General features: G+C 36.0%; 1 protein-coding gene across 1 annotated transcript in view; it reads right to left on the bottom strand.

Moving 5' to 3' along the window:
* Positions 1 to 17,174, bottom strand: part of SOHLH2 (spermatogenesis and oogenesis specific basic helix-loop-helix 2) — a 45,831-nt gene that overhangs the window by 24,024 nt on the left and 4,633 nt on the right. Inside the window, exons 2-4 of the mRNA XM_045567180.1 lie at positions 8,885 to 9,096; positions 674 to 735; positions 489 to 593 (exon numbers count right to left, since the gene is read on the bottom strand). Of these exons, the coding sequence (XP_045423136.1) occupies positions 489 to 593; positions 674 to 735; positions 8,885 to 9,096 (379 nt within the window). The remainder of the gene's footprint in view (positions 1 to 488; positions 594 to 673; positions 736 to 8,884; positions 9,097 to 17,174) is intronic.

Genomic DNA, 17,174 nt, shown 5'->3' with positions numbered 1-17,174 from the left:
TAAAAGAATTTATATGCAAGTGTTTTGTAAAGCAGAAAGTACTATACAATTCAAGGTCCATGCCCCTGGCTTTTAGATAATCATACAATGATACAGCATGATTAATTCCATTTTAATGATAAGGAAATTATGGTAGCTAGACTACCCTCCCCCCCTCAAAAAATAGTAACACAATCCTGCTACCAAAGAAAATAAATATACAACCCTGTGCCCACCATGACAACTGTATTTGCCCTTGTGTAACATTTAAACCTCTGAAGATGTTAATTTTTTTATTTACAAGTAAAGAACATATATTTCTTTTTTATTTAAATTTATTTTCTTCAGACTATAATTAAGAAAAATTACATGTTCTTTACAGCACATAGCAAACAGTTAATCCTCAGTAGATAAAAGGCATAAGTGGAAAAGCAATTTAAAAATGTACACAGTTTTTACAGAATTTTAATTTTAATTTTCAAATATTTGGAAATTTAGTTTTTACTCACCAGTATTTGACAAATATGTTTTCCAGTATGTTACCACAATGTTCATTTTTTCCATTGTCAGTGGTTCAATTAAAGTAATATCAGCTCCGTGCCCTGTAATACAACCTAAGAATCTTTGTATTAAATATTGACCTCATGATTTCTAGTTGGAGAAAAAACAAATACTATATCCAACAGGCACATACCTTTGAAATTTTCAGGGATTATAAAAACAAACATCAAATGTGTGTTTTTCTTCTTGCCAAATCTGAGAAGGGAAAAAAAAAATGTTAAAATGAAGGAAAATCCTCATTCAAAAAATTGGAATTCAAGAATTTAGTTTATAAGACACTAAACTACAATGCTTTGTTTATTTTTTTTAGAATTTAAAATGGTATATTAATATGAAAATTTAGTAAAAGTAGCACTTCAAATCAGCGAGGGAAAAGATGTACCACTTTTTATTAAAAAAATAAAAAAGCCTAAACCTTACCCAAATTTTTCATGTAATTATCAGTTTGCAAGAAATTTGGGGAAAACAGAACATTTTAAAGAACACTATAGAAAAGAAATCAGCACAATCTAGAATGTGGAAAATTCTATACGACAAATGACTCCTTTTAAAAAATATATATGATTAAAAAGACAAAAAGAAAAAAAAGATAGAAGGGAAAGTTGAATCCTGATTTGCATTAACTCAGAGATAAAAGAAAAAAATCACAGGATAAGCAGGAAAATTTGAATACTGGATATTTGATTATATTAAGGAATTGCTATTAATTTTCAGGTATTCTACTGGTATCATGATTATTTTTTTAAAGAGTCCTTATCTTGGACAAGCACCTATTAAAGTATTTCTATATGAAATGAAATGGTGTCTTAGATTTGCTTTACAATGATCCACCATGGCTGGGAGGACAGAGATGAAACAAGAAGGGCCAGATGTTGGTAACTGATGAAAGTGCATTATGGGTACCTGGAAATTCATTATACTCTCTACCTTTATATGCTTAAAATTTTTCAAAATAAAACTTTTATTTAAAAAAAATTGTGGCATTACAGTTAACTAAGCTCAGGAATACAATAAGTCAGAATTTCTAATAATTTGACGGATACTAAGCCTTGGCATTAGGCAAAATGAAATGTTTTCCAAGGAGAATATGACTGTGAACCAGACTTTAAAGAGAATGGTTAAAACTACCAGAAAAACAAACTATTCTTAGATACTGGGAACATCATTATTAGTATGTGGTTATATATGGTTATTATTTATTCATTAAAACAAGAACCCCCACTGCATAATACTGTTAGTTTATCTTATATATGCATTTGAAAGTAAGGATATACTATTCTATATTTCAAACTAATTATATATAATTTATACATCTGAGTCACATATACAGAGAGCCTACTGTGTGCCAGACTATGTGCTAGGCTCTGTGCGAGGCTCTGGGGTGGGGGGGTATCATGGTGAACAGATGGACACGGTCCCTGGGGAGGAAAGACATTAAATGAACTACATGTGGCTGATACGTGTCCACCGCTGTGAAGGAAAGCCACAGACAGGGCCAACGGGAACACGGGCCTCTGCAGGGAGCCTTCCAGCAGACTGGCCTCTGCGGCCAGCAAGGGGTTAGTCACCTGATGGGCTGCAAAAAAGGGGAGGGCAGAAAGCAGACATGCAGCAAGGAACATTCTAGGCCAAGGGAACAGCATATGCACAAGCCCTGAGGGAGCAGAGAATAAGGTGAGTTTGAGGAAGTGCAAGATGTCCACGGTGGCTCTAGCACAGAGCCTCTGAGAGAGAAAAGCATGAGATGAGACCAGAGAGGTAGGGAGGCCTTTTAGGCCAAAGGAAAGAGTTGGAATTGAATTAAAATGGATATCAGGAAGCTATCAAGCTTGGGAGGAACATGATTATAGTTGCATTTGAGAAAGACCATTCTGCCTATGGAATTGAGGAGACTATATGGCAGTTATTCAGGAAACGGCTAACAGTAGAGAAAGCACACATACCTGAGAATCTTCTGTAAAAATAAAGAATTCAGAATATTTACTAAGTTAATTACTTCAGACTAGCAGGATTATTACTAAAATGTGACATTCACCCAATTGAGGTCTATTCAGGTTTGGTTCTGTCCTATGAATTTTGAGTTTGGGCTGGAAGAGAAGAAAGGGAAGAATACACAGTTTCTATGAGTTAATGCGAAGCTCTGGCAGAAACACTAACACCAAAATAGACATATGTGGGAGCCATATGTGAGGGCCAGCTGAATGTGGAGGTAAGGATGGCATATCAGTACACTGGTGTGGTGGGGCGTGGTGGCACAGTGGGAATGATCAGAATGACATCTGCCATGATGTAAGCATTTCTCATATATATATATGCATATATATATGCATATATAGATATATATATATATACACACACACACACACACACACACATACTTTTTTTTTTTTTTAGAGACAGGGTCTCACTCTGTTACCCAGGCTGGAGTGCAGTGGCGTAATCATACTCACTGCAGCTTTGAACTCCTGGGATCCAGCTATCCTGCTGCCTCAGCTTCCCGAGTAGTCACCGTACCCATCTAATTTTTTTATTTTTTGTAAAATAATATGTTCTTATTATGGAACTTATTATGTTGCTCAGGCTGGTCTTGAACTCCTGGCCTCAAGTGATCTTCTGGTGAAGGCCTCCCAAAGTGCTGGATTATAGGTGTGAGCTACAGCACCTGGCCTTCAGGTATGTGTATGTATGTGTGTGCATATACACACATATATATATATATGTATATATATATACATATTTTTTTTTTTAAGACAGAGTCTTGCTCTATTGCCTGGGCTAGAGTGCCATGGCATCATCTGCAACCATACACTCACTGCAAGCCATAGCTTACTGCAACCTCCAACTCCTGGGCTCAAACGATCCTCCTGCCTCACCTTCCTGAGTAGCTGGGACTACAGCCATGTACCACCACGCCTGGCTAATTTTTCCTAATTTTAGTAAAGACGGGTCTCCTCTTGCTCAGGCTGGTCTCAAACTCCTGACCTCAAGGGATTCTCCTGCCTCGGCTTGCCAGAGTGCTGGGATCATAGGTGTGAGCCATTGCACCCAGCCCATACATATTTTTTAAGTGAAGAGAAAGTGTGGAATATAATGGAGATATGGAAAACAGGATGAGGAAAGACAGGTGGAAGGGGAAAATGAACTGAATAGATAGGACCACTGAAAGAAAATTATTGGGTAGCTTAGTCTAACTGTTAAAAGAAAAAATACTTTACAGATTTATAAAAAAGTAAATTCTCTTAAGTTAAAGTACTCTAGAATTAAAGGAGAAAAAGGTACTTTTAGAAATCATCTTATGTCCATTTTTGAAAAATTATACAAACTGATTTCACAGACACTAAAGTATATTCGATTTGGATATATGGATTTATATGCTCTGATGACTTTCAAATGTCAAGCTTTACAGCAGACAGAGTTGGAATTCTTGGACTTTTGTCACTGGCACAGAATCAATTACCAATTAACACACGTTCCCTGCTGCATAGGGACTCTAGGATCGATAGTTCCCAGAATCCAGCACTCTGGTCTTAAGCTTCACCGCTCATTCACATTCTCTACAAATCCAATATGCTAAAAGAGTTTGTAGTTTCCAGGATCAACAAGAAAATGTTTGCTTTCTAATGAATGAATGTTCCTTGAAACAAAACTAAGCAATGCAAAAACAAAAGTCTCTTTTTCCCACCCCAACTGATACCACCTTCATCTTCCATATGCCAAAATCAAACTGCAGGTTCTCAGACCCTCTCAACTGAAGTCTCTTGTCTTTTAAACTTTTGCAATTCATTTGGGGAGAATTCTTTTCTCTTCTTCTTTCACAGATTATACTGTTTAAATGTCATGATATTTCCTAAGACTATACCTCAAATATGAGATTGGACACTGATACTCTACATTCCATTCCTATGCCTCCCTCCCTCCAGTGCCCTATGGAACTGGAGCCAGCCATCAGCTCAGACTGCAGCAGTGCCCACCCTCACCCTCTGTCTTGCCCCTACCCCTAGTCTGGTCTCTGGTAGCTGAAAAAAACAAAAAGATCACATAAAAGTGCTTTGAGCCAAGTTGTACAGTTTGACACTCTGCTTACCAAAGGGTCTCAGGAAAGTCCTGCCCTCTGAAAGCTATCACCTAAGATGGCCAAAGGAGTCTTACAAGTCCCAGTGAAGCCAGGAGAAATTTCTAATCCTACTTCCTGTAGAGCCATAAGGACTTCAGGAGAAAAAGCCAGTGCCATCTTTGGGTTGTGGCCTTTTGAGTACAGTTATGCATTATTCTGTCCATGGGCTTAATGCAGCCAAACTAACCTAGCATGGCCTCTTTGGGACTTGTAACAAATAATGTTCTTTGTTAATTACTTAATTAATTAAAATATCCCCTTTCAGTAAGAAAATCAAGACTTTTACTTATAAATACAGAAATATTGAGTTCATGTACTATTTATAGGGTACCTGCAGTAAAATGTAATAATACCCTGATGTTTTTTTATTCTGGACAACAGTGAAGGCTGGCATGCCCTGCTCCCACTTTGCTGCTGGACAGAAGAGTTCCTGCTGCAACATTCACCATGTTAGGTGCTAGAAATTACAAAGATCTAGAATCTTCCTCAGTTCCTATTCATACCACCACCAATTTATAGGAGAAAGTTTTTAGTAAAACTATTTAGATGTTTTGTTGTTGTCGTATTTATCATCAAATATTCAGAGGACTAAGTCATGGAAACTATTAATAGTAAGATTTACTGAGTTACATTATCAAGTCAAGGATGTTTTGGGAAACACAAAAGGACAATGTGTTAGATCTCTGTGGTTCACAAGATTGAGTTTTCTTAGTGAAGTGATAAGTTAATTGATCAAACTACATGGGGAAAAATGAAATCAGATCTAAACTTGATTTGGAGATTGAGCAGATGGAACCACCTTATGCACTCCTTTCCCGTTGCTAAACTGCTCTGAGCTCATGAAAATCATGAAATTTTGAGAACTGCAGAGCCATTTCATGGAAAGGAAAATCAGAGCTCCATATATCAGATCCATATATTGTTGATGAGTTTGAAACATATTTCAATTTTCTCTCCTGCCTTCAGAAGATAAAGTGTCAGGATGTGTCCCTTTGAGTGTGGCTCAATTTTGAGAACTGATATAAGCTAACAGTGAAATATCACTGGAATTCTGGAGCCAAGCAAATGAATCCTAAGATTATCTTCAAATATTTTACCACTGGGCAGGTTTGAGTGCATCTGCTCAATAAAAATATATTCTTGCAATACATTCATGAAATGAAAACAAATTAGGGAGAACTATCAAGAACACTAACCTATAACTGAGAAGTGCCATAATTCTTGAGAATGTTGGTCTGTAAAGTACCAATATTTTATAAATGATTAAAGTTGATCAATGGTTAGCACCAAGCTTAAGAATAAATTTAAGAATCTTTTAAGGAGGCTGCTTTCATTTTATTCTAAAATCAATCTAATATTATAGCTAACAGGCAAAAGTTCATTCTTATTTTCAATTATGCCTTACAGACATATATATTTGTGATCAGGAGCTTTAATACTGAAAATAAATACAGATACTTTCACTCTACCATAAATCCCCTCCCTCACTGGCAGTTGACACAAAGTGCCCAGAGAGAGAAGAGTTAGGTAAGTAGTTGTACATTTTCCTAAACCTATCCAGATTTTGAGATATTATAAAAATGCAACAAAGATCTAAGGGGAAAAATCTAAAATACAGCAGATGAAAAGCTAAACCAGACTCTGCATTTTGGTTTGGTCATTAAATGTTAGCCAACACTCAAAAGATACCGTGCTTTAGGAAAGATGACAGTTTAAATGCTTTATAAATGGGGCAGAACATGTAGAGGACTTATTACCCTAAGAAAAACTACAGGTGAAAACTATAAACGTCTTGCATAAGGGTTTAAATAACTCATTAATCATAAACTCATAACAGTGCTGAGGGCAGGAAAGGGAATTTCAGAAACATTCCTAGCCTCTGAAGCCAGCATCATGAAGCAAAGCTTCCACAAAAAAAACTTTGTCCCCTTTTCAGAGAGGAACACAAAAGCTAGAACTCAGTTTCTGCCCCAGAATGGAATTTCTCCCACTCATCCACATCACACTCACTCACACCTGCAGCAAGGAAGCTAATACCTGCTGTTTGTCAAGACACATGCTAGATACTGGAATAGTGCAACAAGAGACAAACAAGAAAAACAAATCCAGGTGTATTCTACAAAATTATCCTTTTTTTCCTTTTCAGACAAATGCTTTTAAAGGAAAATAATAGAACTACCATTTGGATATCTGTACACTTAGTACCTTCATTTACCTTCTTTTCTCAGCTAAGAAGTCTTAAGGTCTGTTATTCAGAGCAATAGCTGCAGTGAGGAAAATCCACACAAGTAACAGGAAATTCACTCCTTTAACCGCCTAGGTTTTAATAACTGCAAGTAAACATAAAGCTGGTTTTTAAACAGAACTTTATTCTTATACTGGTCAAAATTTAGCTTTGATAATGAGCAAATACAAAGCTTTACTCCATTCAGAGAGGCACAGCTAGGATCCTACTCTTGGAATAAAGAGAGAGACCAGCTGTATTGAACTGTCCCGTGTTCCCCCAAAAGCATGTCTACGTTTGTTTACACTGAGCTTGGCATATACTGAACCCCAGAGGTGAAAAAGAGGTTCAATACAAAAGTCAAGTAATTACACACTTCTAGAAAGCACATGAAGGGAAGAGTTAAGAGTTCTAGTCTGAGTTTTTTTTTTTTTTTTTGAGACACAGTCTCACTTTGTTGCCCGGGCTAGAGTGAGTGCCGTGGCATCAGCCTAGCTCACAGCAACCTCAAACTCCTGGGCTCAAGCGATCCTACTGCCTCAGCCTCCCGAGTAGCTGGGACTACAAGCATGCACCACCATGCCTGGCTAATTTTTTTTCTATATATATTTTTAGTTGTCCAGATAATTTTTATTTCTATTTTTAGTAGAGACGAGGTCTCGCTCAGGCTGGTCTCGAACTCCTGACCTCGAGCAATCCACCTGCCTCGGCCTCCCAGAGTGCTAGGATTACAGGCGTGAGCCACCGCGCCCAGCCCTAGTCTGAGTTTTGTACAAAGCAGCCATGCGGTCTTAGGCAAGTCACTTCAGCCCCAGGTTTCTCATCTGTCAAGTAAGGAAGACGAAACCCTGTTCCACCCGCCTCATACAGCTATCGTAAAAATTTAAAAATATGATATAAATGAAAAATTATGATGAGTCCTCAACAGGGGAACTCTATCTCTAGATTGTATATAATAAAATAGGCATATTCTCAGGAGGATAGTTCACAACATGTTCTGGAAGTGAAACCCACTTTGACGTAGACAGTTTTCCTGGTTTGTCAGAGTTCGCATCCCTAGTATAAAGCCCAAAGAAATGCAGAAGATCAAACTGTTCTAGGAAACCCCAGAAGTAGCGTCTACCTGTCTGTCTCTGTTTAACAAGTGACTCAATGGCTTGGGCTTCTTTTCATTCCAACCTTTCTTTTCCCCTAACATCATTTGCCTGCTCCTTTATTCAAGGATCACAATATTGTCTCTGAACTTTCTCTTTTAGCATAGAAAGGTCTGTCATATAATTTTAACAAGCTCTCATATGTTCCAATATTATCTACCATTCCACTATCTCTATCAAGTGTTTCATATAAAGGGAACACATTTGTTCTGATCTAACCCTGTTGAAACACATACTATATAGCTCAAAATCCAATACAGTCAGGCAGGGAAGAAGAACCTAACTGTCCCACCACTGGACTCCAATTCTCTAGAGCTGCAGTGGGTGACAAGGAAGCAGGACTATGGAGCTACAAGACTAAACAAAAACACCGGAGGTGGTAGGGTCTGGACTCAATGGATCCAGAGGGCCTCATGGCTCCAAGAGACACCCCAGTCCACAGCTAACAGGACAAAGAGCAAAGAGTGCTCATTCACCTGCTTTAGTATCTGCTGTAACAACCAATGAACTCTGAAAAGATGCACTACTTTAATGATGCAGTAATTAAAAAGGAGCACGTATGGGGATAATGTAAGCATCATATACCAAGTAAATTTCTATGACCATTTTTATGACCAAGTCACTTCATTCTCACCCATACTTATTGCTTTTCAAGTTCAAATGACAATTTCTTATAACAGTATGTCAAACTGGCAATAAAAATGTATAGAGATTCTGCCCTGCCCAAGAATTTTGAAAATAAAATTGTTTTAAGTAGGAATATATCATCTTTTAAGGATTTTTCTAGAAATAGGTTTTTTTAAAAAACTATTAATATTCTAAAGATACAGAGTCAAGGTTTTTGAAGTTTACCTAATTAACTTGACTGTTTCCAGCTCCTCAGCACTTAACGAAGTCATCTTCAGGAAAATCACGTTGTATGTGCAGTCATCCAAAAGCGCCGCGGCCTTCTTCACATCGCTAGTGGTGACGGTGACTTCTGCCACACTGGAGAAGACTTTCTGTACTGCATCAGCCAGGTAGTGAACAGTGACATCTCCGACTAATAAGAATTCTATTTTTGCCTGAAAGAGAAGGAAGCCGTAGCACCACATAATTAATATCTAGGCACAGAGAAAATGGCATGTATGAGAGGATAAAATAAATAAAGGTTACATATAACACAATGACTGATTCTATAGCCGGAGCGGACGGAAGACTGTAAGAACCTCAAGGACAGGAACTATTAATTTCATATCCTCAGTGCCTATGGATCTGAAGGTCACGTTATTTTTTTAAAGTTTTGCCTACCAGTGCTATTCTACTGTGGTTTTCCTGTGAATTTCTCTCTTGTCCTATTAAACAATAGACAGAATTCTTATGACCCAGTTTTCCTGCTGGAAAGTCTGTTTACTGCTGAGAGAACCAAACTGGTGACTCTGCCACACAATTTATTTTGGTGAAACACACATTCCAGAGAACAAAGAAAGATCTAAATCCCTAAATCCTAAGAAATGCTCAAATAAAGTCTGAGTGGAATATATATGCTATTCAAATCCCAGGATTAGGAGCCAAAAGGGTTCTTTATTTCCATTTGGGAGTATTTTTCAGTACAATTAGGAAAAATAGAATTTCCATCTTCACCTTTTATTTATGTGTTTTATCCCCTACAGCTAATGAACTCAACCCACTAAAAATGCCAAAGAATGGGGATGCTTGAATTAATGGAAACAGAAAACAACTGGAAATGCCAGGCCATAGACGGATCCACAAGAGGAAAAGAACCTGGGAGTTGGCCAGAGTTGAAGCCAAAAGAAGTGGCTGAAGGAGCCAGGAAGACTTGTACAAAGAGAGAGGCAGCTTGTCCAAGAAGCAACTCCGCGGGGCAGGGTGCTGGTACAGGTGGCTCTGTTATCCCCTGGAGTGTCCCTCCTCCTTCAGCCTGATTCCTCAAGGGCTGCAGGAAAGCACAGGTGAGGTGCAAGAAACTAGGCAAGAGTTTAAATTAAGCAAAGCTTCTACACTTCTATCTGCTCACCTTCTAATTTTCTTCCCTCTTTCTTTTTATAAAAAAGTAAATCTTCCTTTATCATCTCTCACATCTGAATCCACAATCCCCTCTCTAGAAGCAACCACTGTCAACAGTTTGGTGTGTATCCTTCCAGACAATTTTTATGTCAAATATATAGTACAGCCATAGATAGCTTTTTTCATGAATGTGACATTACAGTTTTAAAAAAGTGAGTTGCTTTCACTTAATGATATAGTTTAACAATTCCTTAAAAATTCTGTTTCACTGGAAACATTCTCATCTTCCAGGATGGTATAGAGTTATTCTCATAAAAATATGTTTTCTATTATTTTGTGGGATCTGGGGTGGATGTGCTCATCTGTCATCTCGATCCAGTCTTCCTCATTTCCAATGATATTATAATAGTTGATTAAGCCATTCTCTTAATGTTGGATTATGATGCTATTATAATGCTGTGATGAACACCTATGTAAATATATCTTTGTGCAACTAAGCATATACCCTAGAATCAAAACTAGAAGATCAGAAAGCTTTTGCTTTTTTTTCAACTTACATTGTTCTTTCCAAAAGATACAAAAGTTTACATCTCCACCAATAGTATATTTGAATACCCATTTCCTCACTCTTAATAAGACTGATTATTCTTAATCTCTTTACAATTTTGCCAATAGTGAAAAATACATCTTAATTTTCCTTTTCATTTTTCTAATTAATGGTGAAGTTGAATGCCTTCTCATTTCAGTGGCAATCTGCACCTTCCATTTGTTGCATAGTGTCCATTTATTACCTTTGTCCACCTTCCTATTTGTGGTTTCTTTTTTCTCTGTAGGAGTTTATATATTCTGGATATTAGTCAACTATTTTTTTCCTGTCTGTTACTTGGCCTTTAATTTTGATTATAAAGTCTCTTGTCACTAATAAGTGTTTGATATTGAATAGTAAATCTACTATTTTCTTTATGGCTTTGGTGAATTTTGTCTTGCTTTCAAAGCCATCTCTGTTTATGTTAAAATATGCTATGATAGTATATTCTAATGCTTTTATAATTTTATTTTTAACATTCAGCTTTTTATCCCATCTAGAATTTATTTGGTAATTAACATGAGTATATATCTGATTTCATTTTTTCAAATGCAGAGGTAACTGCCCCAATAGCATTATTGACTAAACTTCTCTGTTTTCAGATGTTACCTTTGTGTGTGAGTGTGTATGTGTGTTTCTGGACTTCATTCTGATCCATGGATCTATTTACCTATTCCTGGTTAATATCACACTGTTTAATTACTAGCTCTGTATAGTGTGTTTTGATATTTGATATTTGATGGTTCCTTCTTTGTTATTTTTCAATTTGGTTCTTAAATATTTTCCCACAATTTCTTTTCCAACAGAATTTTGGCATCCACTTGTCAAGGGTTGTCAAAGTTTTGATTTGGTTGCATTTATTTTAACAGTTAATTAGGGAATATCACTGTTGTACTAAATCTCCCTATTTAGTAGGTATGATTCTCAAAGAATTTGGGTCTTCTATGTTCTTTAGTTTTACAGACTTTGAAATAGATATCATATGTGTCCTCATATATTTATACCCAGATATTCCAACATCTGGAGGTCACTGTGAAGGGGATATATTTTCTCGCTCATTTTCTGATTGATTATAGCTGACATATAGAAGTGCTGTTGATTATAGCTGATATATAAAGTGCTATTGATTTCTGTAGAAGAAATTTGCTTCAAATAATCTACTTCTGGTACTTTTTATTTAGTTCCGATATATTTTAGTTGATTCTTCTCAATTTCCTAGGTAGACAATCATACTATCTTCAAAAAATGACATTTTGTCTCTGTTTCCAGAATTCATGCCTTTTATTGATCATAAAGCACTGGCAAAAACATCTAAAACATTGGTGAATAGCAAAAGTGACAGCATTCTTGCCTCGTTCCTGACTTTAGTGGGAATATTTCAAATATTTTTATCACTAAATATGGTATTTAATGAAAGTTTCTGATCAATATCCTTTATCAAGTTAAAAAGCTTTTTTATTTGGAGGCTAAGAATTTTAAATCAGAAGTGTGTTAAAATTTATCAAGTATTTTTTCAATATGATTATTATTATTTTTTATTCTTTAATCTGTTAGGTAGTGAATTACATTAGTAGATTTCCTAATGTCAAGTTATCATTGCATTGCTGGGATAAACCATTATAATGTATAATGAACTCAGTTTATTCATTTTTAGATTTTTGCATCTATGTTCATAAGTGAAACTGAATACAAATTTTTTATTGTATTGTCTTATCTGGTTTGGGTATCAGGGTTATGCCAGCCTTGAAGAATAAAATAGAAAGATTCAATATTACTCTATGGTCTTGAATAGTTCATAAAACACAGAAATTACCTGCTTCTTGAAGTTTAGGTAAAACCCGTCTATAAAATCTGGTCCTGAAGACATTTATAGAGATAGGTCTTAGACTCCCTTTTATAGTTCCTTATTGATTACTGGTAAATTGAAGTTTTCTACTTTAAGTGAATTTTGTTCATGGAAGTTTTAAAAAATCCATTTATATTTTCAAATGTATCAGTTTTAAAGTATATGTAATATTATTGTCATTGAGCTCCTCTTGCTTTCTTTCTAAAAATTAATGTTTAATTTTTTCTCTTTTATCTTACAGTGCTTGATTATAGAACTATGTGGTCTAATATAGTAGCCACATGTGGCTACTTAAATTTAAACTTATGTTAATTAAAATATAAAATTTGAAATTCAGTTCACTAGCCACATTTCAAGTGCCCAATGTCCACATGTGGTAAGTGGCTACCATTATCAGCTTAATTATATTAATAGAACATTTACATCATTGCAGAAAGTTCTATTGGACAGCATAGTTGAATATATACTTTCCTCCAAATGGCACTTTATTGTACCCCACAGATTTTGATATATAGTGTGTTTATGTTCATTCATTGCTAAATAGTTTATAATTTCAGTTTATCTTTCAATTTTAACCTGAAAGTCATATAAACACCTATATAAAGTTGTTTTCAATTACCAAGAGGAGAGTGTGTTTTTGCTTTTTAAATTTTTTGGCTATTCGATTAGTTGCTCATTTCTTATTTCATCATGTTGTCAACAGTTAATGTGTTCTGCACGATGTCTACATTTTAGAATTTGTTGACATCTTCATAGCCTAACACACAGTAAATTTTTGTTAATGTCCCATGGGTAATTGAAAACAATGCTTATTTTCTGTTGGGCTTAAAGCTCTATATATCTTTTAGAGCAAACTTGTTCATTGTTTTCTTACTTATATTAGGTCTACTTGATCTTTCAGTTTATGACAGAGCTGTGTTAAAATATCTGTAATTATGATTTTGTAAATTCATCAATTTCTCTAACTATAGGCTCTATTTATAATTAGGAGTTAGGTACATAAAGGTTCATGATAATTATACAATTCATATATATAACATTTAACAACATATATTATATACTGATCTATGTTTATATATTATTAAATATTATATATTATATACTGATAATTACATAGAACATTATATGTGAAATATACCTCCTTGGCCCTTTGAATGCTTTTCACCTGAAATTTTTTTTTCTGCTATACAGCCCTTAGTTTTTCATATCCCTTTATTTTGAACCTGCTATATCATTTTGATTTTGTATGACTTTTGTAAATAGCATATGATTGAATTTACAGGGTTTTTTCCACAATCTAAGCTTTTTGTTTGGTTGGTTTTTGGTTTTTTGAGACAGGGTCTCACTCTGTCACCCAGGTTAAGAGTGCAGTGGCATCATCATAGGTCACTGCAACCTCAAACTCTTGGGCTTCAGCAATCCTCCTGCCTCAGCTTCCAGAGTAGCTGAGAGCCACCATGCTTGGCTAATTTTTTTTTTTTTGTAGAGATGGGGACTCACTATGTTGCTCAGGCTGCTTTCCGACTCATGGCCTCAAGCAATTTTCCCACTTTAGCCTCCCAAAGTGCTAGGATTACAGGCATGAACCACTGCACCCGGCCCTGAGCTTTGTTTTTAATGCATGAATTTAAGTAATTACATTAATGACATTAGCTAATATACTAATGTCATTAAACTAATGTCATTAATGTAATATAATTAATTAGCTAATATGAATTGTAAACATTTACACTTTAATGTAAAATGGCCTTATTCCTTTCATTTACTATTTTAGGTTTCCTATTTACTGTCATTTTTTTCTTTTGTCCATGTCTTCTGTTAGGCAAATCAAATTTTCCTTTTTCTACCCTGCTGCTCCTACAATGCTTTGGGAGTAAAATCCCTTCCTTCTATTCTTTAAGTGGTTAGTTGCCCTAAGTTTTTTATTTTGAGTGAATCTGATTTACAGAAGAGTTGCAAAGAGGGTATGGTGAGTTCTCATGAACACTTCATGCAGCTTTCCTGACTATTAACATCTTACACAACCATGCTACTTTTATCAAAACTAAGAACTTGAGTTTTTTTTTTTTTTTACAATAAAGGAAACCCTAGTTTATAAATACATACAACTATTTTATACCCATAGTAATTAAAAATATTTTTTTAAAAACCCTAAGAAATTAACATTGATATAGTACTACTAGCTCAACTACAGACTTTATTTGGATTCATCAGTTTTTCCACTAATGTCCTTTTTCTGCCCCAGGGTCCCATCTATGATAACAGGTTATACTTAGTTCTCATGTCTCCTAGTATCCTCAAGTTTGCAGTGATTTCTCAGTTTTTTTCCCACTTTTGAAGAATGCTGGTGAGGTATTTGTCTGACATTTTTCTCATAATTAGAATGGGACTATGGATTTTGGGAAGAATACCATAGACACGAACCACCCTTCTCATGATGTCAGACACCACTGAGATATTACCAGGGATGTTCACCTTGGTCACTTGATTAAGATGTGTCTGCAAGGTTTCTCTACTGTAAAGTCACTATTTTTTCCTTTCTACACTCTTTTCAGAAGGTAGTCACTAAGTCCAGCCACACTCAATGGAAGGGGACTCCTGCACCACCACTTGGAAGGAGGAATAGCAAACAATGAATGTATGTGAAAAACATCACACTAATATATATGTTGGGGGAGGTACTTTGAGGCTATGCAAATATTCCACTTCTCCTTAAAGTTATGCCCTTTAATTTCATCAGTGGCTCTTTTCTGCAGCAATTATTATTGTGACATTCCAAAGGTGATTTTTTTTATTTCCTTCCTTCCTTCTACATTTATTATTTGGAATTCTTATGTAAGGAAGATTTGTCCCTTCTCCCTATTTATTTAGTCAATCATTTATTTATATTAGTATGGACTTATGGATATTTATTTTATTCTTTGGGTTACAATCCAATACTATTGCTTATTTTGTTACCCTAATTACTCCAACTTGGCCACTGGAGGCTGGGAAGCACTTAATTTTCAATAAGTATAGGTAGCCATTTTCAATTAAGATACAGACGTAGTATAAATTTATAGCTTCTCTCCAAACAAGGTAGCATCCTTAACATGTCTCCCTTTACCCATACCTTGACCCCCTATGCACGTCTCATGATGTGAATATTTGGAATTTTAGTTCCAACCATTATTAAGTTTTTATATTTTTTCATTAACATTTATACTTAATGATTTTTTTCTCTGATTCCTATGGTTTCTTATATCTCATATTTGCTTATTTCTTGGATTCATTTATTGAACAGCAATACAGGTTCAGGAAATTCTGTCTGGTAGCATCAAAGAGAGTCCTAGCATGTCTGAAAGCATCTTCATCGTGCTCTCACAATTCAGGGCTGGTTTTACCTGGCAAATACTTCGAAGGTCAAAATCAATTTGTCTCTGAATTTCTCTTCTAGTGTCCAGAGTTGCTGATAAAAAGAGAAAGCTGCTTTGTTTTTCTTTGGGTGCTTTTCTCTTTATCCTCTGGGTTCTGATGGTTCTCCAGGATGTGTTTGAGTATGGACCTTATTCCTTCTACTTGGCCCCTAGAGGATCTTTGGCTCCGAAAATTTTCTTTTGTTATTTCTTTGATTATTTCCTCCTCTCTGTTGTCTTTGTCCTTCATTGTAAATCTTCTCCTAGATGTTGGGCCAAGTAGATTGATCCTAAATTGATCCTTCATGTCCCAATTTCTCTTTGAGAGACTTCCTTATTTTCCAGATCACTTGTTCAGTCTTCAGTCCTTCTAAAGATTTTTACAATTTAATATACTATGAACTGCTAATTTCTAAGATTTATCTTTTTTCATAATTTTTCATAACCAGCTATTTTTAGGATGTGATATCCTAAGGATACAAACTAGAATTTTAAGTTTTTTTTTTTTTCTATTCCTTTATGTCCTACTTCATTCAGGCTGCTATAACAAAACACCATAAACTGGGTGGCTTATAAACAACAGCAATTTAATTTTCACTGTTTGGAGGTTAGAAAGTCCAAGATCAAGGTGCTGGCAGATTCAGAGTCTGGTGAGAGCACAATTTCTGGTTCACAGATGACAATTTCTCCCCCGGTGTCCTCACTTGACAGAAGGATTGAGGTGTCTCACTAATCCCATTCATGAGGGCTCCTCCCTCAAGAGCTAATCACCTCCCAAAGGTTCCACATCCTAATACCGTTATCTTAGGGGTTAGGATTTCAACATATGAATTTGGTGGAGGGGGGCACAAACATTCAGACTATAGTACCTTAACAATATGTCTCTGGAATAATTGTTCTATCTGTCCATTTGTGTCTAGTTCTAATGTCAGGCAGTCCTTGGTTATCCAAACATAAATATGAATCAAGGACTAAGTGGATGTGAATAAGCAGTTTCCCTTTGCCCTGATGGCCGCTTCCTTTAATGCTGCAGTCCCCAAGCCCCAGGCTACAGACCAGTACCAGTCCAGTCCGTGGCCTGTTAGGAACCAGGCCGCATTGCAGGAGGGGAGTGGCAGGTGAGCTAGCAAAGCTTCTTTTGTGTTTACAGCTGCTCCCCATTGCTCACATCACTGCATAAGCTCCGCCTCCTGTCAGATAAATGGGGGAATTAGATCCTCACAGGAGCACAAACCCTGCTGTAAACTGCACATGGGAGGGATCTAGGTTGCGTGCTCCTTATAAGAATCTAATGCCTGGTGATCTGAG

The sequence above is a fragment of the Lemur catta genome, chromosome 13 (genome assembly GCF_020740605.2).
Source record: "Lemur catta isolate mLemCat1 chromosome 13, mLemCat1.pri, whole genome shotgun sequence".
Classification (NCBI taxonomy): domain Eukaryota; kingdom Metazoa; phylum Chordata; class Mammalia; order Primates; family Lemuridae; genus Lemur; species Lemur catta.
This window is presented reverse-complemented; position numbering and strand designations above follow the sequence as displayed.